The 26,776-nt window shown below is 50.5% G+C and overlaps 2 protein-coding genes across 11 annotated transcripts in view; one reads left to right on the forward strand and one right to left on the reverse strand.

Annotated features, from left to right (window-relative positions):
* Positions 1–8: 8 nt before the first annotated feature.
* Positions 9–13,654, reverse strand: LRRC14 (leucine rich repeat containing 14). Of its 9 annotated transcripts, none has more exons than XM_077271436.1 (4): positions 13,557–13,654; positions 6,459–6,812; positions 4,947–5,582; positions 9–699 (listed from the first exon to the last, which is right to left on the reverse strand). In XM_077271436.1, the coding sequence occupies exons 2-4, from the start codon at positions 6,785–6,787 to the stop codon at positions 135–137; spliced, it is 1,530 nt and encodes a 509-aa protein (XP_077127551.1). In that variant the 5' UTR covers positions 6,788–6,812; positions 13,557–13,654; the 3' UTR covers positions 9–134. The 9 variants fall into 9 exon arrangements, with proteins under 9 accessions (XP_077127551.1, XP_077127552.1, XP_077127556.1 ...); XM_077271437.1 differs by lacking the exon at positions 13,557–13,654 and adding an exon at positions 12,817–12,953; XM_077271441.1 differs by lacking the exon at positions 13,557–13,654 and adding an exon at positions 12,817–12,943 and having other exon boundaries at positions 6,459–6,761.
* LOC143783133 (ranBP-type and C3HC4-type zinc finger-containing protein 1-like) overlaps positions 12,948–26,776 on the forward strand; it is a 51,555-nt gene continuing 37,726 nt past the window's right edge. For both annotated transcript variants that reach the window (XM_077271430.1, XM_077271431.1), the window contains exons 1-6: positions 12,948–13,175; positions 24,458–24,632; positions 24,841–24,954; positions 25,112–25,253; positions 25,328–25,418; positions 25,621–25,894. In XM_077271430.1, coding sequence (XP_077127545.1) covers positions 12,984–13,175; positions 24,458–24,632; positions 24,841–24,954; positions 25,112–25,253; positions 25,328–25,418; positions 25,621–25,894 — 988 coding nt within the window. In that variant the 5' untranslated portion in view covers positions 12,948–12,983. The remainder of the gene's footprint in view (positions 13,176–24,457; positions 24,633–24,840; positions 24,955–25,111; positions 25,254–25,327; positions 25,419–25,620; positions 25,895–26,776) is intronic.

A 26,776-nucleotide genomic window follows, 5' to 3' on the forward strand; every position in this document is an offset into this window, starting at 1 on the left:
CATAAAAATAAGGAATTTAAAAGTTTATTTTTTTTTTTACAATATTAAATCACGGCACCCTCCCTTTAAGTATTATAAGACCAGTATAAGTCCTTTCTTCTAGCACAATTTTGGCACATGCACAGGAACGGTGGTTAGAAATCTTTGTAAGCGCTCAGATACTCGGGGGACGGCGCCTCACCAGCTCTGTAGGTCCACACCATGTCTGTTCTCTGAGCACGGATCAGCGTCTCCTGCACTTCTTCCTCAAAGCCAACCACTTTGTCCACATCGAGAGCTCTCACGTCGTCAGGAGGCTGAGCGTCCAGGTAACAATCAAACGGGATGGTGTAGATGACGAGCCGCAGGTCGGCCATGTGCAGGGAGCGCAGCAGCAGGGTCCTAATGCCCTGACAAGTCACTGGGTTACAGAACAGCGCTAGGAAGCGCAGGCAGCGACAGCAGCAGAGCACCGGGGTCAGCGCCGCCATGGTGGAGTCACTCAGCCTACACTCCATCACATCCAGGTGGAGGAGGGAGGTGGAAACAGAGTGAAGGAGCTGCAGGAACGGCTGGAGGAGAACGCCACTCAGGTTGTTCCCACTCAAGTTCAACTTCTTGAGAAACGAGATATGAATACTTCGAGCGAGATAGTGCAGGTCGGCGGGGAGGAGGCAACAGAACGCCAGCTCCAGGCTCTCCAGAGGTGTCCGCAGTCCCCTGTGAGGAGAAGCAAAGCAGGAAGGTAACAACTCAGAGTGATTCCACCAGCAGAATAGTCAGTGCAGCGCTGGGGTATAATACTTAATAAATATTAATCCTTGACTGTTCCCTGTCCTTCAAACCACATATCCAGGCCCTTTCCACGTCCTGCCGACTTCAACTCAAAAACATATCGCGGATCCGTACATTCCTCAACCTAGAATCTGCAAAAACTATGTTGCATGCCCTCATCATCTCCCTTCTTGACTACTGCAACCTCATGCTGTGTGGCCTCCCCTCTAACACTCTCGCACCCCTCCAATCTATCCTAAACTCTGCTGCCCGACTAATCCACCTGTCCCCCCGCTATTCCCCGGCCTCTTCCCTGTCAATCCCTTCACTGGTTCCCCATTACCCAGAGACTCCAGTTCAAAACCCTAACCATGACATACAAAGCCATCCACAACCTGTCTCAATACATCTGTGACCTCGTCTCCTGGTACCTACCAGCACGCCACCTCCGATCCTCACAAGATCTCCTTCTCGACTCCCCTCTTATCTCCTCTTCCCACAATCGTATACAAGATTTCTCCCGCGCATCACCCCTACTCTGGAACTCTCTACGCCAACACATCAGACTCTCGACTACTGTGGAAACCTTCAAAAGGAACCTGAAGACCGACCTCTTCCAAGCCTACAACCTGCAGTAACCACTGATCCACCAAACCGCTACACGACCAACTCTGCCCTCACCTATTGTATCCTCACTCATCCCTTGTAGATTGTGAGCCCTCGCGGGCAGGGTCCTCTCTCCTCCAGTACCTGTCGTGACTTGTATTGATTAAGATTATTGTACCTGTTTTTTATTATGTTTATTATGTTTATTATGTCTGTTGTCTGTATAAGTCCCCTCTATAAGTTGTAAAGCGCTGCGGAATATGTTGGCGCTATATAAATAAAATTATTATTATTATTATTATGTACACCCCTCCTCACATGTAAAGTGCCATGGAATAAATGGCGTAATAATAATAATACAGGATGTAACTCAGGATCGTAATGTAATGTATGTACAGTGACTGCACCAGCAAAATACACTGTGTTCCAAATTATTATGCACAAAGAGTTTAGGAGTGATAAGGTTAGAATTTTTTTGTTTGTCATTTAAACTCATTGATGGTGATGTGTGTCAGGGCTCTTTATATCACTGAAAGCAATTGCAGATACCTGTGCACATTAGTTTGGCCGGTGCGTCCAAATAAAGGCAAGACTACTTAAGAAGGCTGTTCCACATTATTAAGCAGCCTACATTTTTTGCCAAAATGGGAAAGAAAAAGGATGTGTCGGCTGCTGAGAAGCAACAAATTGTGGAGTATTTAGGTCAAGGCATGACTACAATCAACATTGCCAAGACACTTCATCGTGATCATCGCACAATCAAGAAGTATGTAGCTGATTCCCAGCACACACGTGTGCGTGCTGATAAGGAAAAATTGAGGACTCTTTCCAACAGGCAATTGCGTAAGGTTAAAAGAGCAGCTGCAAAAATGCCTTGTCATAGCAGCAGACAAGTTTTTGAAGGCTGCTGCCTCCAACGTCCCCAGAACAACAAGATGCAGGGTCCTTCAGAGGTGCGTGAGCCATCCTGTCGACCACCTCTATCCACTGCACACAAGCAGAAACGGCTCCAGTGGGCCAAACGATACGTGAAGACTGACTTCCAAATGGTTTTGTTCACCGATGAGTGCCGTGCAACGCTCGATGGTCCAGATGGATGGAGTGGAGGATGGACACCCCATGAAAACACGGCTAAGGCGCCAACAAGGAGGAGGTGGAGTAATGTTTTGGGCTGGAATCATGGGGAGATTGTCGGCCCCTCTATGATCCCTGAAGGGGTAAAGATGAACTCCGTAATCTATGTGGAGTTTCTAAAACAACACTTCCTGCCATGGTTCAAGAGGAAGAACCGTGCTTTCCGCAGCAAGATCATTTTCATGCATGATAATGCACCGTCTCATGCTGCAAAAAACACATCTGCATCTCTGGCTGCTATGGGCATAAAAGAGGACAAACTTATGGTGTGGCCACCATCTTCCCCTGACCTCAACCCCATTGAGAACCTCTGAAGCATCATCAAAAGGAGTGGCTATGATGGCGGGAGGCAGTTCACATCTAAGCAACAGCTCTGGGAGGGGATTCTGTCCACATGCAAAACAATTGAAGCAGAAACCATCCAAAAACTGACAAATTCAATGCATGAGAGAGTTCAGAAGCTTCTTTCCAACAAGGGGTCCGATGTGCAAATGTAACATCACCTAGAATAAAGTTTTCACTTGAAAACTGTTTGATTTCATTTTGTAATTAGCTGATAATGCTTATAACTTCACAATTACCGTATTTTTCGGACTATTAGACGCACTTTTTCCCCCCCAAAAAAGGGGGGAAAATGGGGGGTGCGTCTAATAGTCGAAATGCAGGCTTACCCGTTCCGGCAGAGGTGCAGTGGCAGAGGTGCGGTGGCAGAGGTGCGGCGGCAGGCGTGCGGAGATGAGGAGGCGCAGTGAGAGGGGTCCCTTTCCCCGGTAAGGTGATGCAGCAGCCCGGTAATGCAGCAGAGCCGGGTGAATCCTGTTATTACCGGTGGTGGCGGCCATCTTGCGGAGTCCGCGCGTGCGCAGATGGAGCCTCTGCAGCCCGGGGCTTCAGGAAAATGGCCGCGGGATGCCGCGCGTGCGCAGATGGGGATCACGGCGGCCATTTTCCTGAAGCCCCGGGCAGCAGAGGCTCCATCTGCGCACTCGCGGCCTCCGCAAGATGGCCGCCACCACCGGTGATAACAGGATTCAGATACTCAGAATGAACACCGGCGCTAAAGTGAGACTGTGCTATCCTAAGGTGAGTTACCTTGTGGCCGTCACTGATGTGTCCCCGTAAGGCAGTGGGCTACTGTGATAACTGTGCCGGCACTATCAGCAGCGTGCGCGCAGGGGTTTCTACAGACTGGGAGGACGCTCCCTTGTCTGTGTTGTCTGAGGAACGTTGCTCTCATCAGCACGGAGAACACAGTTATTACAATAGCCCACTGCCTTACGGGGACACATCAGTGACGGCCACAAGGTAACTCACCTTAGGATTTGTTTATTGCATTATTTGTGTTGCTCTACGAAGTAGTAGCATCCCCTTGTAGCGCGGCATCTAAGTTTGATGTTATTAATAACAGGATTCACCCGGCTCTGCTGCATTACCGGGCTGCTGCATCACCTCACCGGGGAAAGGGACCCCTCTTACACTATACCTCCTCATTCCAGCGCCTCCTCATCCCAGCGCCTCCTCATCCCAGGACCTCCTCATCCCAGGACCTCCTCATCCCAGCGCCTCCTCATCCCAGCGCCTCCTCATCCCAGCACATCAGGCCATGGCGTCAGGACGGGACCCTGCTCAGGTGCACGCCGTACCGCATCACCCCACCTCTGCCGACACCATGCCTCCTGTGACCCTGCTCTGCCACCGCCAGCCCTCAGGTAAGATACTGTAAATTCGGACAATAAGACGGACCCCCATCTTATAAAAAAAAATTTTTTTCTGCAATTTTCACCCCAAATTTGGGGTGCGTCTTATGGTCCGGTGCGTCTTATAGTCCGCGAAATACGGTAACCATTTTTTTGTTCAAAATAAAAAAAAGGTTGAAAACTCTGCTGTGCATGATAATTTGGAACATGCATTTTGAGTGTTTATTTTTTTTTTTTAAAGATACTGTTTTCATAGGCAGTTTGTTCCAAAACATTGCAATTATACTAGAATAGTAGATGACTGGAAAATAACAATGACTGCAATTCAGATAGGTAATTTAGAGAAAATAGGAGGAAATATTATTTGCATAATAATTTGGAACACAGTGTAGTGAGTGCAGCTCTGGGGTATAATACAGGATGTAACTCAGGATCAGTAATGTAATGTATGTACACAGTGACTGCACCAGCAGAATAGTGAGTGCAGCTCCGGAGTATAATACAGGATGTAACTCGGGATCAGTAATGTAATGTATGTACACAGTGAGTGCACCAGCAGAATAGTGAGTGCAGCTCTGGGGTATAATACAGGATGTAACCCAGGATCAGTAATGTAATGTATGTACACAGTGACTGCACCAGCAGAATAGTGAGTGCAGCTCTGGGGTATAATGTAGGCTGTAGATTAGTATTTTGTGTCTGTGGACTCCTATGTAGGTTACTTCTCCTGATTGGCCTTCTTTATACCATTATTACCCGAGAAGTTGTGATAAACGCCCAGAGAGACGTGAAGACCCGAGGTTGAGCTCCCGGAGTGCTGACAGCTGGCAGATCTGGGAGGTGAAGTTCTGCAGGGCCTCCTCGGCGGCGGGTGCCAGGCGCATCACGTCTATATTGCTGTAGGGTAACTTCAGACTCAGGAGGTGAGTAAAGCGCGTCATGGATGGGAGCAGAGCGTTCAGGCCTGGCAGACCCAGGTTATTGAACCTCAGGTCTATCTGTCGAAGGTAGTCAGGGTTCAGCAGCTCCAGCAGAGTCACAGTGCTACGCTCAGACAGCTCCTCCGCCCGGATGTCCCTGCACTGCAAACGCAAAGGGCCATGGGTGCCAAGCATCAGTGCCTCACGCAGAACAGCGTAGGAAGTGCTGTTCACAAACAGATCCACGCGCACATCCACACACACGGCGCTATAAGCGGAGGAGGCCGCCATGTCCTCGGGTACTCTCCTGCGTTTCGAGGCTTGAGTCCTTTCTTCGTGTTGTCTTTTGGCCATATCAATGCATGCCTTTGCCAGGGCCACGGTGCGGAACCAGAGACTCATGGTGTCGGGGCCCTGCTCCAGCCCGTCATCATGGGTCCCCATCATGTCCAGGAGTCGCAGACGCTGCTTTCTGGGGGTGAAACATGAGGAGTGACGTGAGCAGTGGAAAAGAATGTGGAGTAATGATGGTCACCCAGCCTCACAACCTTCTATGGCAGGCCCTCACCTCAACAGTCACCCCCACCTCTCTATAGCAGACCCTCACCTCAAAGATCACAATCCATACCATTCCATAGCAGACCCTCACCTTATCGGTAGCCCCCCACTTCTATATCAGACCCTCACTTTAGTGGTAGCCCTCCTCACTTCTATATCTGACCTACACCTCAACGGTTACCACCTCACCGGTCGCCTCACCCACGTCTATGTCAGACCCCCAACTTGGCGGTCACACCTCTTCTCCTCCACTTCAGTATCAGACCCTCACCTTAGCAGTCGCCCCTCCCACGGTTCTATACAGTGCCTTGCGAAAGTATTCGGCCCCCTGTTCACAAACGATCTCCATCAAACCTCACTGAGCTCGAGCTGTTTGCCAAGGAAGAATGGCCAAGAATTTCAGTCTCTCCATGTACAAAACTGATAGAGACATTCCCCAAGCGACTTGTAATCGCAGCAAAAGGTGGCGCAACAAAGTATTAAGTTAAAGGGGCTGAATAATATTGCACGCCCCACTTTTCAGTTTTTGAATTTCCACAAAAATTTAAAATAACCAATAAATTTCGTTCAACTTCACAATTGTGTTTCACTTGTTGATTCTTCACCAAATTTACATTTGGTGTCTTTATGTTTGAAGAATGATATGTGGGAAAAGGTTGAAAAGTCCCAGGGGGCCGAATACACTTGCAAGGCACTGTATCCAGACCTTCACCTTAGCGATCGCCCCCACAGTTCTATATCAGACCTTCACCTTAGTGGTAGACCCTCCACTTCTAAATCAGACCTTCACCTTGGCAGTCGCCACTCTTTCTGCCCAGCCAGCTCCTCCCTCAGGTACGCCACGACGCCCAAGATGACAGTCTGCACGCACAGCTTGTTGCCCTTCTCATACATCTGGACGGGGTGGTGGCACTCATCGCCCTGCAGCAGCCTCTGAAGACTCAGTACAGAGAACGGCCATGTCTGCACCAAATCCTGCAGCACCAGCGTCTTCTTATCCAGGAACGCCGCTCTGAACAGCATCGGGTACAGCTCCTCCGGGATGAGGGGCAGCGCACGGCGCAGGGAGCTGTGGTCCGACACCAACCTCCTACTGCAGATAAACACCAAAGACAACATGGTGGCCGCCTGGCAGGGACATCACCTGGACAGGAGGTGACAGCAAAATCAGCACTGACAGCAGGAAATAGGACGGGCGGATGAAAAAAAGAGCAGGAGTGAGTGGAGGTTAGGGCGAATAGATGGGGCCAAAAATATTTAGAATTGAGAGTCCTCAGTGGTTGATACCTTTTTCTATCTACTGGCTAACATGGTACCAAAATATATATCTTTCCTATATCTACATGGGGCCAGTGACGGTGGGCGAGGGGAGGGCGACGGGGGCCAGTGACAGAGGGTGAGTAGTGAAAATATGTATTTGTAGGCAATGTACAATACAGACCAAAAGTTTGGACACACCTCATTTAAAGATTTTTCTCTATTTTCGGGACTATGAAAATTTTACATTCACACTGAAGGCATCAAAACTATGAATTAACACATGTGGAATTATATACTTAACAAAAAAGTGTGAAACAACTGAAAATATGTCTTATATTCTAGGTTCTTCAAAGTAGACACCTTTTGCTTTGATGACTGCATTGCACACTCTTGGCATTCTCTTGATGAGCTTCAAGAGGTAGTCACCAGGAATGGTTTTCACTTCACAGGTGTGCCTTGTCAGGTTTAATAAGTGGGATTTCTTGCCTTATAAATGGGGTTGGGACCATCAGTTGTGTTGAGCAGAAGTCTGGTGTCCTCAAGTCTGGAGTCCGAAAAATTGGGAAAACTTTGAAAGTGTCCCCAAGTGCAGTGGCAAAAACCATCAAGCGCTACAAACAAAACTGGCTCACATGAGGATCGCCCCAGGAAAGGAAGACCAAGAGTCACCTCTGCTTCTGATGATAAGTTTATCCGAGTCACCAGCCTCAGAAATCGCAGGTTAACAGCAGCTCAGATTAGAAACCAGGTTAATGCCACACAGAGTTCTAGCTGCAGACACATCTCTACAACAACTGTTAAGAGGTGACTTCATGCAGCAGGCCTTCATGGTAAAATAGCTGCTAGGAAACCACTGCTAAGGACAGGCAACAAGCAGAAGAGACTTGTTTGGGCTAAAGAACACAAGGAATGGACATTAGACCAGTGGAAATCTGTGCTTTGGTCTGATGAGTCCAAATTTGAGATCTTTGGTTCCAACCATCGTGTCTTTGTGCGACGCAGAAAAGGTGAACGGATGGACTCTACATGCCTGGTTCCCACCGTGAAGCATGGAGGAGGAGGTGTGATGGTGTGGGGGTGCTTTGCTGGTGACACTGTTGGAGATTTATTCAAAATTGAAGGCATACTGAACCAGCATGGCTACCACAGCATCTTGCAGCGGCATGCTATGCCATCCGGTTTGCGTTTAGTTGGACCATCATTTATTTTTCAACAGGACAATGACCCCAAACACACCTCCAGGCTGTGTAACGGCTATTTACCAAGAAGGAGAGTGATGGGGTGCTACGCCAGATGACCTGGTCTCCACAGTCACCAGACCTGAACCCAATCGAGATGGTTTGGGGCGAGCTGGACCGCAGAGTGAAGGCAAAAGACTCCTTCAAGATTATTGGAAGACCATTCCCGGTAACTACCTCTTTTTTTTTTTCAGTAAATATATTTATTGAAATTTTGAACAGGAAAAACAATAAAAAGAATCATTACAACGTCCAGAGCTATGCATTACGCCTCTGAGAACACAGCACAAGTGTAGTTGAACAAGGACTCTGGCACATAAAGGGTACATGCTTCTCATCTTGAGAATCACCTCGGGACATGGACCTTATATACAGAATACAGAACCTGTAAGAAAAGCAATTGTAGAGATAGGAGATAAGGAAAGAAAGCGAAAAAGAGAGAAGAAAAAAGGGGGGGGGGGGGAGGGGGGAATGGGAGTAAGGAGGGAGAGGGGAGGGGGGGTTAAGGAAGACCCAGCAATGTACATGCCCACGTATTGAGAATTATAAGTATGTACGCAGCCAAGTCAGGAACCCCGTGCTCTCCTTGAAGGATTGCCAGAGGAACCAGGTGCGTCCCTGGTCATATGCAGCATCACCATCACCCCCGGTGACTAACTCTTGAAGCTTATCAAGAGAATGCCAAGAGTGTGCAAAGCAGCCATCAAAGCAAAAGGTGTCTACTTTGCAGAACCTAGAATATAAGACATAATTTCAGTTGTTTCACACTTTTTTGTTAAGTATATAATTCCACGTGTGTTAATTCATAGTTTTGATGCCTTCAGTGTCAATGTACAATTTTCATAGTCATGAAAATACAGAAAAATCTTTAAATGAGGTGTGTCCAAACTTTTGGTCTGTACTGTATGACCGGCAGTAAATTAGCATGTGTTCTTAGGCAGCAGGTCTTCACAAAGGTCATAAGCTATGCTATCCGGAGCAAAGGCAGCATTCCTGGTCTCAGACCCCAGGGTGCCTTCCTGAGAATGCACAGAATTGGAAACATTTCACACCTCTGATGCCTTCCTTTGAAGGAAGACACCAAATGGGACCTAGTGCAGTCTGACACTTTCTTTTTACTATAGGAAAGAAAGGTTACGACAACGAGCATTTAGAGAAAAAATAATGTATTCATTGGTAAAGTAGCTGTGGTCCAGTCACAAATCAGGGATTAGAATATTAACATGAAAGGCTGGTCTAGAGATCTGATCTCCAGGGTGAGCCTATAACTTGGGCCCTACACAAAGAAAGTTGTTCACAGATTGAGGGCAGCCAAGCTGATGTGATCCACTTCATATTCCTCCGCCTCAGGGGCTGCAAAGTTTAGATACTTCCTCAAGTTTCTCCCTTTATTTTATAACTGTTTTACATGTTTTTATATCCTTTTATTGTAAGCACTGGACCTTTTCTATTAAAGCTTAAAACTTTAATAAGTTTGAACCTTGTATGCTCTAAAAGAATCCATAGCCCTAAAGGGAATCTGTCACCCCCAAAATCGATGGTGAGCTAAGCCCACCGGCATCAGGGGCTTATAACTACAGCAGAGGTGTCAAACTGCATTCCTCGAGGGCCGCCAACAGGTCATGTTTTCAGAATTTCTTTGTATTGCACAGGTGATAATTTAATCACCTGCACAGAATGATTCCAGCACCTTGTGGAATGCTAAGGAAATCCTGAAAACATGACCTGTTGGCGGCCCTCGAGGAATGCAGTTTGACACCTCTGATCTACAGCATTCTATAATGCTGTAGATAAGCCCCCGATGTATCTTGAAAGATGAGAAAAAGAGGTTAGATTATACTCACCCAGGGGCGGTCCCGGTTCTGTTCTGGTCCGATGGGCTTCCCATCTTCTTACCATGACGTCCTCTTCTTGTCTTCAGGCTTCGGCGTACTTTGTCTGTCCGGTTGAGGGCAGAGCAAAGTACTGCAGTGCGCAGGGCCTCTCTGACCTTACCGGCACCCGCGCTGTTGTGAAATTGGATTTTGGGCTCCCCCGGTGGCCACTGGTGGAATTGAACTGGTGTGCATCATCCTCTCTGTTCACCTGTTTCCATCAGGATGTAGGAGTCGCTATTTAGCCTTGCTCCTCTGTCACTTCCATGCCGGTCAACATTGTAATCAGAAGCCTTTCTGTGCATGTTCCTGCTGCTAGACAACTCCCAGCTAAGTTGGACTTAGTCCTTGTTTGTTTTTGCATTTTGTTCCAGTTCACAGCTGTAGTTTCGTTTCTGTGTCTGGAAAGCTCTTGTGATCTGAAATTGCCACTCTGATGTTATGAGTTAATACTAGAGTCTTAAAGTAATTTCAGGATGGTATTTTGATAGGGTTTTCAGCTGACCATGAAAGTGCCCTTTCTGTCTTCCTGCTATCTAGTGAGCGGACCTCAATTTTGCTAAACCTATTTTCATACTACGTTTGTCATTTCATCTAAAATCACCGCCAATATTTGTGGGGGCCTCTGTCTGCCTTTCGGGGAAATTTCTCTAGAGGTGAGCCAGGACTATATTTTCCTCTGCCAGGATTAGTTAGTCCTCCGGCCGGCGCTGGGCGTCTAGGGATAAAACGCAGGCTACGCTACCCGGCTACTGTTAGTTGTGCGGCAGGTTTAGTTCATGGTCAGTTTAGTTTCCATCCTTCCAAGAGCTAGTTCGTATGTTTGCTGGGCTATGTTCTCTTGCCATTGAGAACCATAACACCGCGCACCGCAGTACTTTGCTCTGCCCTTACCAGGACAGATCAGTACGCCTGCGCCGGAGCCTGAAGACAAGAAGAGGATGTCATCGAAAGAAGATGGTAGGCCCCGGACCGGACCGCGACGCCCATCGGACCAGAACAGAACCAGGAACTCCCCTGGGTGAGTATAATCTAACCTCTTTTTCTCATCTTTCAGGATACATCGGGGGCTTAGGCTACGTTCACATTTGCGGTCCTCGCCGCAGCGTCGGGCGCCGCAGCGGCGCCGCATGCGTCATGCGCCCCTATATTTAACATGGGGGCGCATGGACATGCGGCGCACTTGCGTTTTGCGCCGCATGCGTCGCTGCGGCGCCCGCGTCCGGGCGCAGAGGACGCAGCAAGTTGCATTTTTGCTGCGTCCAAATTCAATGAAAAAACCGACGCATGCGGCGCAAAACGCAGCGTTGTGCATGCGTTTTGCTGCGTTTTTATTTGCGTTGTGCGTTGCGGCGCCGACGCTGCGGCGCACAACGCAAATGTGAACGTAGCCTTAGCTCACCTTCGACAGCTTCCCTTTAAAGTGTGTGATCCTTATGATTGACAGACAGTAGTAGTCATGTTTCCGGGACTTATCGCCCGTGTATTCGGTGAGTGGTGGCAGCGTGTATGAGCGGGTGTGTGGCCTGGGGCGGTGTGTGATTTATGCTCCCCACTGCAGCATAGGACAGAGGTCAAATGCTGGACTGAGATAGAGGAGATAGATTAACCCTTGCAGGCGCAACCCCAAGTCGCGTGCTGAGAAGCGGGTACATGACAGTGAGGGGAGGGCGACGGGGGCTGTGGCGGAGGGTGAAGGGAGGACGACAGAGGCTGTAGCAGAGGACGGTGGAGGCTGTAGTGGGGGTAAGGGGAGGACGGTGGAGGCTTCGGTGGAGGGTGAGGGGAGGACGGTGGAGGCTGTAGGGGAGGGTGAGGGGAGGACGGTGGAGGCTGTAGAGGAGGGTGAGGGGAGGACGGAGGCTGTGGTGGAGGGTGAGGGGAGGACGGTGGAGGGTGAGGGGAGGACGGTGGAGGCTGTAGAGGAGGGTGAGGGGAGGACGGTAAAGGCTGTAGGGGAGGGTGAGGGGAGGACGGTGGAGGCTGTGGTGGAGGGTGAGGGGAGGACGGTGGAGGCTGTAGCGGAGGGTGAGGGGAGGACGGTGGTGGCTGTAGCGGAGGGTGAGGGGAGGACGGTGGAGGCTGTAGCGGAGGGTGAGGGGAGGACGGTGGAGGCTGTGGTGGAGGGTGAGGGGTGGAGGGTGAGGGGAGGACGGTGAAGGCTGTAGGGGAGGGTGAGAGGAGGACGGTGGAGGCTGTAGCGGAGGGTGAGGGGAGGACGGTGGAGGCTGTGGTGGAGGGTGAGAGGAGGACGGTGGAGGCTGTAGCGGAGGGTGAGGGGAGGACGGTGGAGGCTGTAGCGGAGGGTGAGGGGAGGACGGTGGAGGCTGTGGTGGAGGGTGAGGGGAGGACGGTGGTGGCTGTAGCGGAGGGTGAGGGGAGGACGGAGGCTGTGGTGGAGGGTGAGGGGAGGACGGTGGAGGCTGTGGTGGAGGGTGAGGGGAGGACGGTGGTGGCTGTAGCGGAGGGTGAGGGGAGGACGGTGGAGGCTGTAGCGGAGGGTGAGGGGAGGACGGAGGCTGTGGTGGAGGGTGAGGGGAGGACGGTGGAGGGTGAGGGGAGGCTGTGGTGGAGGCTGAGGGGATATATGCAGCACACAGATATACACACTGACACTATGGAGTCCTCTGGCAGCTTGTGGCTTCCTCTCTCTGCTCCTCAGTCTCACCCATCCTGCTCCCGTCAGCTCCCGGTTGGCTCCTCCGTTCCTCTTCCTCCGTTAGTCCCCGCCCCCCAGCTCCTCCGCCGGTTGGCTCCTCCCTCCGGGCGGGCTTACCAGTTTCACTTCCGGTCTCCCTCAGCTCCGCCTCCGGACGGACTGCAGTAGTACCAGTCACCACCAGCAGAGGGAGTCAGGGTCACGGCCGCCTGAGGTGACCGGCTGCATTTCCGCTCGCGGTCAGCAGAGGGCGGCAGCACCCGGAAGTCCCCCGGCCGGGAGACATGGCGTGCGGGGGTCCCGTCCCCTCACAGCCGCTGCCCACAGTGCTGGTGTCGGCCCGAGCATGGCTGGAGGAAGCGGGGAGCGGCCGGGACACGGTGCATCTACAGCTGAGCGTGGAGCCGGAGAGAGCCGGTGATTTCCGTCTGTCGGTGCGGAGGAGCCAAGCGGCGGCCCAGGGCCCGGCAGGAGCGGTGAGAAGAGACCCCCGGTGACAGCGGAGCCCCCGTATACCTGCACGTGACACACCACTTCCTATCAGCCCCCCTCCTGGATCTGCTGTGTGCACACCGGGCGGGTTTCCTGCGGATCCGCAGCTGTTTTTTTCCTCGCAGAAACGCTGCAGATCCGCAAGTGATTTAGGCCGGGTGCCCACGGTGCAGGAAAGTCCGTAAGTCACTGGTGCGGGTAAAACGCAGGCGGACTTCTCTTTATCTTGTGTGCGCTGTACACGTGAAGCATCGCTGGGAGAAGTGACTGACCGGTCGGCCGTCGTGCGCAGTGCTGACAAGTGCGACCTACTCTGCAGCATCAATAGAGAGAATGATAAAAATAATAACTCTGGTTATTCTCACCTTCCGACGGCCCCGATCCCCTCAGCGGCGCTGCCGGTACGTTCCGTTCCCAGGATGCTTTGCGCAAAGGACCTTTGTGACGTCACGGTCGTGTCACCGCAGCATCATCCCAGGTGATTCATGCAATGCATCCTGGGAACGGAAGCCGCCACGTGCAATGCATCCTGGGAACGGAAGCCGCCACGTGCAATGCATCCTGGGAATGGAAGCCGCCACGTGCACTGCTGAGAGCCGGGAGGACTCCGGGGCCGTCAGAAGGTAAGGATAGCCCTAGTTTTTATTTAAATCCTTTTTTTTTTTTACAGGGATATTGTACCTAGGGCCTGGAGAAGTCTCCTCTCCTGTAGACCGGGTACCTTCCGCACATAAAGCGCTTACCGTATTTTCCGGCGTATAAGACGACTTTTTAACCCCCGAAAATCTTCTTAAAAGTCGGGGGTCGTCTTATACGCCGGGAATCGACTTGTACGCCGGTGTATATGGTGGGTGGGGAGGGGGAGTGATCCTGATGACGAGGGGGCGTCTCACAGGAAAGTGAGTAATCCCCATTACCTTATCCTAGCGGTGCAGCGTGGGGGTGTCAGTGCTGGGAGCGGCGGCGGCTGCTGTGTTCTGGTGCGGCGGCTCCTCTTCTGTGTGGGGCCTCTGTGCTGTGGGGTGGCGGCGGCAGCGGCGTATCTTTATCCAGTTGGGGCTCCTCCGGCATCTCCTTAGCCCTGGAGGCCCCGCCGCAACTCCATCGGTGCAATGTGGTGGCCTCCGGGAAAATGGCCGCTGCTCAGATTCAGATCTCGTGTCCCGAGATTTCGGGACGAGATCTGAATCTGAGCAGCGGCCATTTTCCCGGAGGCCACCGCATCGCACCTATTGAGCTGCCTCCGGGAAAATGGCCGCTGCATTGCACCGATGGAGTTGCGGCGGGGCCTCCAGGGCTAAGGAGATGCCGGAGGAGCCCCAACTGGATAAAGATATGCCGCCGCCACCGCACAGCACAGAGGCCCCACACAGAAGAGGAGCCGCCGCACCAGAGCACAGCAGCCGCCGCACCAGAGCACAGCAGCCGCCGCCGCCGCCACTCCCAGCACTGAGACCCCCACGCTGCACCGCTACGATAAGGTAATGGGGGATACTCACTTTCCTGTGAGACGCCCCCTCGGCATCAGGAACACTCCCCCCCCCCCCCCCCCCCCCCCAAAAGGCACATATTCACCGGCCCTATAAGACGACATAGGGTGTATAAGAAGACCCCCGACTTTTAAGAAGATTTTATATTTTAACTGGTAAAGTTGGGGGGTCATCTTATACGCCCAGTCGTCTTATACGCCGGAAAATACGGTACTTCCCTCATGCTGGGCATAACCACATGCATATAGTGAGCGTTTCAGTGCAATCCTATGGCCCCGCGATTCCGCAGAAATAGTGAACATGCTGCAGATTTTACCACTATGCGATTCCGCAGCCGGAAAATCCGCAGCATGGGCACAGCAACTGCAGAATCCCATAGGATTGCATGGGAATGCGTTTTTTAGAGTTTCCACTGCGGCAAAAACACTGCAGAAACGCATAAAAAACTCAACGTGGGCACACAGCCTTACAGTACAATGTCAATCAATGAGGGAAACAAAATGCTGTGCAGAAAAATCAACACGGAAAATGGAGCAGATTCAAAAAAGGAGCATGTCAATTCTTTTTGCGGATCTGCAGCGTTTCTGCACCCATTAACTTCCATTGATTCAGTCAAATCTGCAGCAAAACCGCACGATCTGCAGTTTTGCTGCAGAGTTGGGTGCAAGAAATGCTGCAGATTGGTCAGGGGGAAGAGTGTGTGGGCAGAGACTGCGCGCGGGGAAGAAGTGTGGGGCTGCGCGGGGTGTTGTGAATTTGCTTTTTGCTCCCTCTAGTGGTTACTAGTTTTTTGACTCTGGTTTTTCTGTCATTCCTTTTATCCACACCTGGGTCGTTAGTTAGGGGTGTTGCTATATAAGCTCCCTGGACCTTCAGTTCAATGCCTGGCAACGTAGTTATCAGAGCTAGTCTGCTGTGCTCTTGTCTACTGATCCTGGTTCCAGTTATATCAGCTAAGTCTGCCTTTTGCTTTTTGCTATTTGTTTTGGTTTTGTATTTTTGTCCAGCTTGTTCCATATCTATATCCTGACCTTTGCTGGAAGCTCTAGGGGGCTGGTGTTCTCCCCCCGGACCGTTAGACGGTTCGGGGGTTCTTGAATTTCCAGTGTGGATTTTGATAGGGTTTTTGTTGACCATATAAGTTACCTTTCTTTATTCTGCTATCAGTAAGCGGGCCTCTCTGTGCTAAACCTGGTTCATTTCTGTGTTTGTCATTTCCTCTTACCTCACCGTCATTATTTGTGGGGGGCTTCTATCCAGCTTTGGGGTCCCCTTCTCTGGAGGCAAGAAAGGTCTTTGTTTTCCTCTACTAGGGGTAGCTAGATTCTCCGGCTGGCGCGTGTCATCTAGAATCAACGTAGGAATGATCCCCGGCTACTTCTAGTGTTGGCGTTAGGAGTAGATATATGGTCAACCCAGTTACCACTGCCCTATGAGCTGGATTTTTGTATTCTGCAGACTTCCACGTTCCTCTGAGACCCTCGCCATTGGGGTCATAACAGTTTGCCAGGCCAGTATTAAATGTTTAATGCATTGCAGAAGAGGGATTATAAGAAAGAAGATTCTGAGTTTTTTTTTTCTCCTTCCCCTTTACCTCAGAGTGGCTATGCTTGCTGCAGACATGAATGTCCAGACCTTGATTACAAGTGTGGACCAGCTGGCTACTCGTGTGCAGGGCATACAAGACTATGTTATCAGAAATCCTAGGTCAGAACCTAAAATACCGATTCCTGAACTGTTTTCCGGAGACAGGTTTAAGTTTAGGAATTTCGTGAATAATTGTAAATTGTTTTTGTCCCTGAGACCCTGTTCATCTGGAGATTCTGCTCAGCAAGTAAAAATTGTTATTTCGTTCTTACGGGGCGACCCTCAGGATTGGGCTTTTTCGCTGGCGCCAGGAGATCCGGCATTGGCTGATCTTGATGCGTTTTTTCTGGCGCTCGGTTTACTCTATGAGGAACCCAATCTTGAGATTCAGGCAGAAAAGGCCTTGCTGGCTATGTCTCAGGGGCAGGACGAGGCTGAAGTGTATTGCCAAAAATTTCGGAAATGGTCCGTGCTGACACATTGGAACGAGTGTGCACTGGCCGCTAATTTTAGAAATGGCCTTTCTGAAGCCATTAAGAATGTTATGGTGGGTTTTCCCATTCCCACAGGTCTGAATGATACTATGGCACTGGCTATTCAAATTGACCGGCGGTTGCGGGAGCGCAAAACCGCAAATTCCCTCATGGTGTTGTCTGAACAGACACCTGATTTAATGCAATGTGATAGAATCCTGACTAGAAATGAGCGGAAAATTCATAGACGCCGGAATGGCTTGTGCTACTACTGTGGTGATTCTACACATGTTATCTCAGCATGCTCTAAACGTATAGCTAAGGTTGTTAGTCCTGTCACCGTTGGTAATTTGCAACCTAAATTTATTCTGTCTGTAACTTTGATTTGCTCACTGACATCTTATCCTGTCATGGCGTTTGTAGATTCAGGTGCTGCCCTGAGTCTCATGGATCTCTCATTTGCTAAGCGCTGTGGTTTTACTCTTGAACCATTAGAAAATCCTATTCCTCTTAGGGGTATTGATGCTACACCATTGGCAGCAAATAAACCGCAGTATTGGACACAGGTTATCATGTGCATGACTCCTGAACACCGCGAGGTGATACGTTTCCTGGTTTTACATAAAATGCATGATTTGGTTGTTTTAGGGCTGCCATGGTTACAGACCCATAATCCAGTCCTGGACTGGAAGGCTATGTCAGTCTCAAGTTGGGGCTGTCGTGGTATTCATGAGGATTCCCTGCCTGTGTCTATTGCTTCTACGCCTTCGGAAGTTCCGGAGTATTTGTCTGATTATCAGGACGTCTTCAGTGAGTCTGAGTCCAGTGCACTGCCTCCTCATAGGGACTGTGACTGTGCTATAGATTTGATCCCAGGCAGTAAATTTCCTAAGGGAAGACTGTTTAATCTGTCGGTACCTGAACATACCGCTATGCGTTCATATATCAAGGAGTCTCTGGAGAAAGGACATATTCGTCCGTCTTCTTCCCCTCTTGGTGCGGGATTCTTTTTTGTGGCAAAAAAGGACGGATCTTTGAGACCTTGTATTGATTATCGGCTTTTAAATAAGATCACTGTCAAATTTCAGTATCCTTTACCGCTGTTGTCTGACTTGTTTGCCCGGATTAAGGGTGCCAAGTGGTTCACCAAGATAGACCTTCGTGGTGCGTACAACCTTGTGCGCATTAAGCAGGGTGATGAATGGAAAACCGCATTCAATACGCCCGAAGGTCATTTTGAGTACTTGGTGATGCCTTTTGGGCTCTCCAATGCGCCTTCAGTTTTTCAGTCCTTTATGCATGACATTTTCCGGAAGTATCTGGATAAATTTTTGATTGTTTATCTGGATGATATTTTGTTTTTTTCTGATAATTGGGATTCGCATGTGGACCAGGTCAGGTTGGTCTTTAAAATTTTGCGTGAAAATTCTTTGTTTGTCAAGGGCTCAAAGTGTCTCTTTGGTGTACAGAAGGTTCCCTTTTTGGGATTCATTTTTTCCCCTTCTGCTGTGGAGATGGACCCAGTCAAGGTCCGAGCTATTCTTGATTGGACTCAGCCCTCGTCAGTTAAGAGTCTTCAGAAGTTCTTGGGCTTCGCTAACTTCTACCGTCGTTTTATCGCTAATTTTTCTAGCATTGTGAAACCTTTGACGGATATGACCAAGAAGGGCTCCGATGTAGCTAACTGGGCTCCTGCTGCCGTGGAGGCTTTCCAGGAATTGAAGCGCCGGTTTACTTCGGCGCCTGTTTTGTGCCAGCCTGACGTCTCACTTCCCTTTCAGGTTGAGGTGGATGCTTCGGAGATTGGGGCAGGGGCCGTTTTGTCGCAGAGAGGCCCTGGTTGCTCTGTTATGAAACCTTGTGCCTTTTTCTCTAGGAAGTTTTCGCCTGCCGAGCGAAATTATGATGTGGGCAATCGGGAGTTGTTGGCCATGAAATGGGCATTTGAGGAGTGGCGTCATTGGCTCGAGGGTGCTAAGCATCGTGTGGTGGTCTTGACTGATCACAAAAATCTGATGTATCTCGAGTCTGCTAAACGCCTTAATCCGAGACAGGCCCGCTGGTCATTGTTTTTCTCCCGCTTTGATTTTGTTGTCTCGTATTTACCAGGTTCAAAGAATGTGAAGGCCGATGCTCTTTCTAGGAGCTTTGTGCCTGATGCTCCTGGAGTCGCTGATCCTGTTGGTATTCTTAAAGATGGAGTTATCTTGTCAGCTATTTCTCCGGATCTGCGACGTGTGTTGCAGAGATTTCAGGCTGATAGGCCTGAGTCTTGTCCACCTGACAGACTGTTTGTCCCGGATAAGTGGACCAGCAGAGTCATTTCCGAGGTTCATTCCTCGGTGTTGGCAGGTCACCCGGGAATTTTTGGCACCAGAGATCTGGTGGCCAGGTCCTTTTGGTGGCCTTCCTTGTCAAGGGATGTGCGGTCATTTGTGCAGTCCTGTGGGACTTGTGCTCGAGCTAAGCCTTGCTGTTCTCGTGCCAGCGGTTTGCTCTTGCCCTTGCCTGTCCCGAAGAGACCTTGGACACATATCTCCATGGATTTCATTTCTGATCTTCCGCTATCTCAGGGCATGTCCGTTATCTGGGTGATATGTGATCGCTTCTCCAAGATGGTCCATTTGGTTCCTTTGCCTAAGCTGCCTTCCTCTTCCGATCTGGTTCCTGTGTTTTTCCAGAACGTGGTTCGTTTGCACGGCATCCCTGAGAATATTGTGTCAGACAGAGGATCCCAGTTCGTTTCCAGGTTCTGGCGATCCTTTTGTAGTAGGATGGGCATTGATTTGTCGTTTTCGTCTGCTTTCCATCCTCAGACTAATGGACAGACGGAGCGAACCAATCAGACTTTGGAGGCTTATTTGAGGTGTTTTGTCTCTGCTGATCAGGACGATTGGGTGACATTCTTGCCGTTGGCTGAGTTTGCCCTTAATAATCGGGCTAGTTCCGCCACCTTGGTTTCGCCTTTTTTCTGCAACTCTGGTTTCCATCCTCGCTTTTCTTCGGGTCATGTGGAGCCTTCTGACTGTCCTGGGGTGGATTCTGTGGTGGATAGGTTGCAGCGGATCTGGAATCATGTGGTGGACAACTTGAAGTTGTCACAGGAGAAGGCTCAGCGCTTTGCCAACCGCCGCCGCGGTGTGGGTCCCCGACTACGCGTTGGGGATTTGGTATGGCTTTCTTCCCGCTTTGTTCCTATGAAGGTCTCCTCTCCCAAGTTTAAACCTCGTTTTATTGGGCCTTACAAGATATTGGAAATCCTTAATCCTGTATCTTTTCGTCTGGATCTTCCTGTGTCGTTTGCTATTCACAATGTATTTCATAGGTCCTTGTTGCGGCGGTACATTGTGCCTGTAGTTCCTTCTGCTGAGCCTCCTGCTCCGGTGTTGGTTGAGGGCGAGTTGGAGTACGTGGTGGAGAAGATCTTGGATTCTCGCCTCTCCAGGCGGAGGCTTCAGTACCTGGTCAAGTGGAAGGGCTATGGTCAGGAGGATAATTCCTGGGTGGTCGCCTCTGATGTTCATGCGGCCGATTTAGTTCGTGCCTTTCATGCCGCTCATCCTGATCGCCCTGGTGGTCGTGGTGAGGGTTCGGTGACCCCTCACTAAGGGGGGGGTACTGTTGTGAATTTGCTTTTTGCTCCCTCTAGTGGTTACTAGTTTTTTGACTCTGGTTTTTCTGTCATTCCTTTTATCCGCACCTGGGTCGTTAGTTAGGGGTGTTGCTATATAAGCTCCCTGGACCTTCAGTTCAATGCCTGGCAACGTAGTTATCAGAGCTAGTCTGCTGTGCTCTTGTCTACTGATCCTGGTTCCAGTTATATCAGCTAAGTCTGCCTTTTGCTTTTTGCTATTTGTTTTGGTTTTGTATTTTTGTCCAGCTTGTTCCAAATCTATATCCTGACCTTTGCTGGAAGCTCTAGGGGGCTGGTGTTCTCCCCCCGGACCGTTAGACGGTTCGGGGGTTCTTGAATTTCCAGTGTGGATTTTGATAGGGTTTTTGTTGACCATATAAGTGACCTTTCTTTATTCTGCTATCAGTAAGCGGGCCTCTCTGTGCTAAACCTGGTTCATTTCTGTGTTTGTCATTTCCTCTTACCTCACCGTCATTATTTGTGGGGGGCTTCTATCCAGCTTTGGGGTCCCCTTCTCTGGAGGCAAGAAAGGTCTTTGTTTTCCTCTACTAGGGGTAGCTAGATTCTCCGGCTGGCGCGTGTCATCTAGAATCAACGTAGGAATGATCCCCGGCTACTTCTAGTGTTGGCGTTAGGAGTAGATATATGGTCAACCCAGTTACCACTACCCTATGAGCTGGATTTTTGTATTCTGCAGACTTCCACGTTCCTCTGAGACCCTCGCCATTGGGGTCATAACAGCGGGGGTGTGTGCGGGTCTGTATGTAGGCAGGCATCGTCCGATGGGACTACTAGTCCCATCCGGCTATGCCTGATACAGTGACAGGTAGCCAGATGATGGGACAGTATAGTCCCATCATCCGGCTACTGTGTTCAAGTGTAAAAAGAAAAACACATACAGAACAGACAGTACATACCATCACCTTGATCCCCAAAGCCCTCGATCACCTGTAAAAAATATTAAAATAATAAACCAACAATACACTCCCTGATTCGCAGTAATCCATGTAATAACGAGTGTCCCACAACGATCTCCTGTTCAGAGCTTTCACATCAGCTGATGCGACCGCTCTCCAGGGACTCCGGGATACAATGACGGCAGGTATCCTTCTGCACTGCATCCCTCTGTCGTTGTGAGTACAGTACAGTTCATACTGCCACTTGCGGCACAACTGCGTGGGAAAATTCTCACGCATCAGTGCCGTAAAGTGAGAGCAATGAACTCATTGAACCCTTAGTGATAACACTGCAGGAGCCATTGTCTCCTGTCAGTGTGTCACTGGAGGCCTATAGAGGTGTCACATCTCCTGGATCTTGTCGTCGCCCCCTTCCTTACCCTCCACTGTCTCTTGTCGCTGGCCCCCTTCCTTGCCCTCCGCTGTCCCCCTTCCTTACCCCCTGCCGTCTACTGTCAGTGTGTCACTGGAGGCCTATAGAGCTGTCATATCTCCTAATGTGACAGCTCTATAAGGGAGATTGTTGTGGGACACTCGTTATTAACTGGACTACGTCGGACAGGGAGTATACGGTTGGTTTATTTTTATTTTTTGCAGGCGATCGAGGCTTCGGGGAATTAGGAGTGGTTGTAAGTATGGTGAAATATAGAATATTAAAATACTTTTTTCTGGTTGTGTTTTTTTTTTTTTTTTTAAATTTTCATTATTTGAGGATTAGCAATGGATACGTGTCTTATTGACGCCTCTCCATTACTAATTGAGCTTGATGTCACCTAACAATACAAAGGTGACATTAACCCCTTATTACCCCATATGCCACCTCTACAGGGCAGTGAGAAGAGAGAGGCTAAGTGCCGGAATAGTCGCATCTTACAGATTGGCCATTTCTGGGGTGGCTGGGTGCTGGTATTTGTTGCTGGGGGGAGGGGGGGCAATATCCACGGCCCCTCTCTAGGCTATGAATATTAGCCCGCAGCTGTCTGCGTTGCCATTTTTTTTTCTTGGGGTCCCCCTATTTTAATAGCCAGTAAAGGCTAAATATACTGCTGTGAGCTGAGATTCATAGCCTGGGAAGGGCCATGGGTATTACCCCCTTTCCAGGCTACAAATAACTGCCCACAGTCACTGGCTTTCCCACTCTGGACTTGAAAATTGCACGGGAGCGCACGTCAGGTTTTTTTTTTTATTTATTTTTTTTAAATTAAACATTGAGTTTAAGGCCGGGGTCACACTTGCGAGAAACTCGCACGAGTCTCGTACCTCAATACCCGGCACTGCCGCCGGCACTCGGGACCAGAGTGTGCGGCTGCGTGTATTTCTTTGTAGCTGAACGCTCCGGTCCCAGTGCTGGCGGCAGTGCTGGGTATTGAGGTGCGATTTTTCTCGCAAGTGTGACCCCGGCCTAACGCTGGTTTTGTGTGTGTGTGCGTCTTTATCTCTTTATGCACCATTTTATTATGTTTATTACTAAACATTGGGCTTGGTATCTATTATCTTTCATCTATCTATTATCTATCTATTTATCTATTATCCATCTATTATCTGTCTATTCAATGGAGTATGTAAATGAAGAGGTTGGACAGGAAATTACATAACAATTTATTTTTTTTTTTAAAGTATGTCAGCTTTATTTAGGTTACAAAAATGCAGACAAATCTGCATGAAAAAACGCATCAAAAATGCATAATAAAATGCAGCAAATCCGCATCTGCGCTTTCTGGCAAGAGAGGGAAGAATCTGCACAGAAAATTCCACAGGCAAATCTGCAACGTGTGCACATTCCCTTAGGCTATGTGCACACGGTGCGGATTCGCAGCGGTTTTCCATGCGTTATACAGTACCATGTAAACCTATGAAAACCAAATGCGCTGTGCCCGTGCTGCGTAAAATTCTGCGCAGAAACGCAGCGGTTTATTTTCCTCAGCATGTCAATTCTTTGTGCGGAATCTGCAGCATTTTACTTCTATTGTATTATAGGAATCCGCAGGTGTAAAACGCAGGTCATTTTACCTGCGTATTCTGCAGAATCCGCACAGAAAAATCCGCAATGGAATCCGAAACGTGTGCTCATACCCTAACTGTCACATCCAGAGCTGCTCTCGCCGTGCACGTGCCCCGTCCAGTCTGGATCTCGTCGCTGGCCCCCTTCCTTACCCTGCATCGTCTCTCGTCGCCGGCCCCCTTCCTTACCCTCCACCGTCTCTCATCGCCGGCCCCCTTCCTTACCCTCCACCGTCTCTCGTCGCCGGTCCCCTTCCTTACCCACTACCGTCTCTCGTCGCCTGCCCCCTTCCTTACCCTCCACCGTCTCTCGTCGCCGGCCCCCTTCCTTACCCTCCACCGTCTCTCGTCGCCGGTCCCCTTCCTTACCCACTACCATCTCTCGTCACCTGCCCCCTTCCTTACCCTCCACCGTCTCTGGTCGCCGGCCCCGTTCCTTACCCTCCACCGTCTCTCGTCGCCGGCCCCCTTCCTTACCCTCCACCGTCTCTCGTCGCCGGTCCCCTTCCTTACCCACTACCGTCTCTCGTCGCCGGTCCCCTTCCTTACCCACTACCGTCTCTCGTCGCCGGCCCCCTTCCTTACCCACCACCGTCTCTCGTCGCCGGCCCCCTTCCTTACCCACCACTGTCTCTCGTTGCCGGCCCCCTTCCTTACCTACCACCGTCTCTCGTCGTCGCCCCCTTCCTTACCCACCACCGTTTCTCGTTGCCGGCCCCCTTCCTTACCCACCACCGTTTCTCGTTGCCGGCCCCGTTCCTTACCCACCACCGTCTCTCGTTGCCGGCCCCGTTCCTTACCCACCACCGTCTCTCGTTGCCGGTCCCCTTCCTTACCCACCACCGTCTTTCATCGCTGGCCCCTTTCCTTACCCACCACCATCTCTCGTCGCCGGCCCCCTTCCTTACACACCACCGTCTCTCGTCGCCGGCCCCCTTCCTTACACACCACCGTCTCTCGTCGCCGGCCCCCTTCCTTACACACCACCGTCTCTCTTCGCCGGCCCCCTTCCTTACACACCACCGTCTCTTGTCGCCGGCCCCCTTCCATGCCCTCCACTGTCCCCCTTCCTTGCCCCCTGCCGGCTCTTGTCTCCCTTCATGACTTGTCTCTTCTGTCGCCCAGATCCTCGGGAACTTCCAACTCAGAGACGTCTCGTACGACATGAAGACGTCGCGGTGCCATGAACTCTCCTCCCTGGAGACGCCCGGCCGCGTCCTCACCTTCCAGTTTGATGATGAGCGGGAGGCCCAGCGATGGTGGACGGTGGTGAGCAGCTCTCTGCGGGAGGCCCGGAGAGGTGAGCCATAGCCGGCTGTGATTGGCTGGGAACTGGTGATGCTCCTCCCCTTTATCCGTCAGTCGCGGCTCTCGTCGTAGTTTGTGGATGGGGCAGAGATAGCTGGAGCCGAATCCAGTAATGGCGGAGTGATCACCAACGGGGCCGCACACCGGGAGTCGCCCCTCGTCTGGCGGCTGCTCCTCAACTTATTGTTCTTTCTATTTAGTAGCGCAATCACAGACGGAAGTTACCGGGTCAAAGCCCAGAATCCCCCCGGACGCGGCTGCTGCTAAGTCACCGTCTGCAGAGGACGAGCCGCTGACAAACCTCTGCACAAAAGGTGAGCAGCGTCCGAGGTGGGGCCGATAATGTCACGTGCAGTCCTATGTAACACCACAGATAACACAGTGATAACTCTGAGTACAGATAATGTAGTAGATGTCACCCGCAGTCCCATGTAACACCACAGATGACCCAGGGTCTCTCTCCTGTTGCAGAGGACTTGGTGTTGCGGCTCAGCAGATCCATTGAGGCCGGAGATCAGAAGATGGCGGCACTGTGCGCCTCGGATCTCGCTCGGCAGAAGATTCCACTCCAGATCCAGCTGAATCCAGTGTGTTACCCTAAGAGTGAGATCTGGTGAGTCTTGATGCGCTCGTTGACCGGTTCGCTGTGTGATCGGTGTCCAGGCTGACGCCTCTCTCCCTCCCCAGCATGAAGGTTGGTGTGGAGGACGCCTCGGCGTCTGTTAACATCTCGGTGCACGTGAGCGCTCACACTACGATCGCCGCTCTGAAGCAGCAGGTGAGTGGAGACGCCCGGCCCTGGAGCGGCTGCTCTACGGATGTGGATGGTTTTTTGGCTTGTGTAACATCTAGACATAAGCTCCAGTCACAATCAGAGCTGCAGCCTTGTTTCTGTACCTTTTTTGTTAACTCCCTGGCTGCATGACATTTCTTGCAGCTTTGGATGTGACTGGAGTATAAGTCCATGGATTTCTTTACAGATTTTCAACGAGTATCAGTTCCTCCCCAATATCCAGCGCTGGATTATCGGCCAGTGCCTCTGCTCGGACGATCGCACCGTTGCCTCTTATGGGATCAGGAAAGATGGAGACACCGCCTTCCTCTACTTGCTGGGGGCGAAACAGGCCAAACTGAATATGCAAGATCCATACACAAGCAACTTGTACCAGCCCTTCCCCTTGGTGCCCGCCTCCGGCTGGGATGAGCGCATCAAGTTCAACACCGTGCCAAGCAGGTCCAGTACAAAAAATGGTGGTGAGTTACCGCATGAGGCTGGGCATGTCTGACCAAGTTATCCCTCAGACGGGTGTGGTAACTTTATACGCTGTAGATGAGGTGGAGGCTGTGCTCCGTTTAGTAACTATAGGCTGTAGGTGATGTGGAGGCTGTGCTCAGTGTGGTAACTTTATAGGCTGTAGGTGATGTGGAGGCTGTGCTCAGTTTAGTAACTTCATAGGCTGTAGGTGATGTGGAGGCTGTGCTCAGTTTAGTAACTATAGGCTGTAGGTGATGTGGAGGCTGTGCTCAGTTTAGTAACTTTATACGCTGTAGATGAGGTGGAGGCTGTGCTCATTTTAGTAACTTTATAGGCTGTAGGTGATGTGGAGGCTGGGCTCAGTGTGGTAACTTTATAGGCTGTAGATGAGATGGAGGCTGTGCTCAGTGTAGTAACTATAGGCTGTAGGTGATGTGGAGGCTGTGCTCAGTTTAGTAACTATAGGCTGTAGGTGATGTGGAGGCTGTGCTCAGTTTAGTAACTATAGGCTGTAGGTGATGTGGAGGCTGAGCTCTGTTTAGTAACTTTATACGCTGTAGGTGATGTGGAGGCTGTGCTCAGTGTAGTAACTATAGGCTGTAAGTGATGTGGAGGCTGTGCTCAGTTTAGTAACTATAGGCTGTAGGTGATGTGGAGGCTGTGCTCAGTTTAGTAACTATAGGCTGTAGGTGATGTGGAGGCTGTGCTCAGTTTAGTAACTATAGGCTGTAGGTGATGCGGAGGCTGTGCTCAGTTTAGTAACTATAGGCTGTAGGTGATGTGGAGGCTGAGCTCTGTTTAGTAACTTTATACGCTGTAGGTGATGTGGAGGCTGTGCTCAGTTTAGTAACTTTATACGCTGTAGATGAGGTGGAGGCTGT

This window comes from Ranitomeya variabilis, chromosome 6 (assembly GCF_051348905.1).
Source record: "Ranitomeya variabilis isolate aRanVar5 chromosome 6, aRanVar5.hap1, whole genome shotgun sequence".
Lineage (NCBI taxonomy): Eukaryota > Metazoa > Chordata > Amphibia > Anura > Dendrobatidae > Ranitomeya > Ranitomeya variabilis.

Bases quoted from the DNA above. Each gene is read 5' to 3' on its own strand.
- LRRC14 (XM_077271436.1), bottom strand. From the start codon at position 6,787: ATGTTGTCTTTGGTGTTTATCTGCAGTAGGAGGTTGGTGTCGGACCAC. The intron at 5,583-6,458 runs GTGAAGGTCTGA...TTTCACCCCCAG, and splicing joins AAAGAGTGGCGACTGCCAAG to AAAGCAGCGTCTGCGACTCC. The intron at 700-4,946 runs GTAATAATGGTA...TTCTCCTCACAG, and splicing joins CGTTTATCACAACTTCTCGG to GGGACTGCGGACACCTCTGG.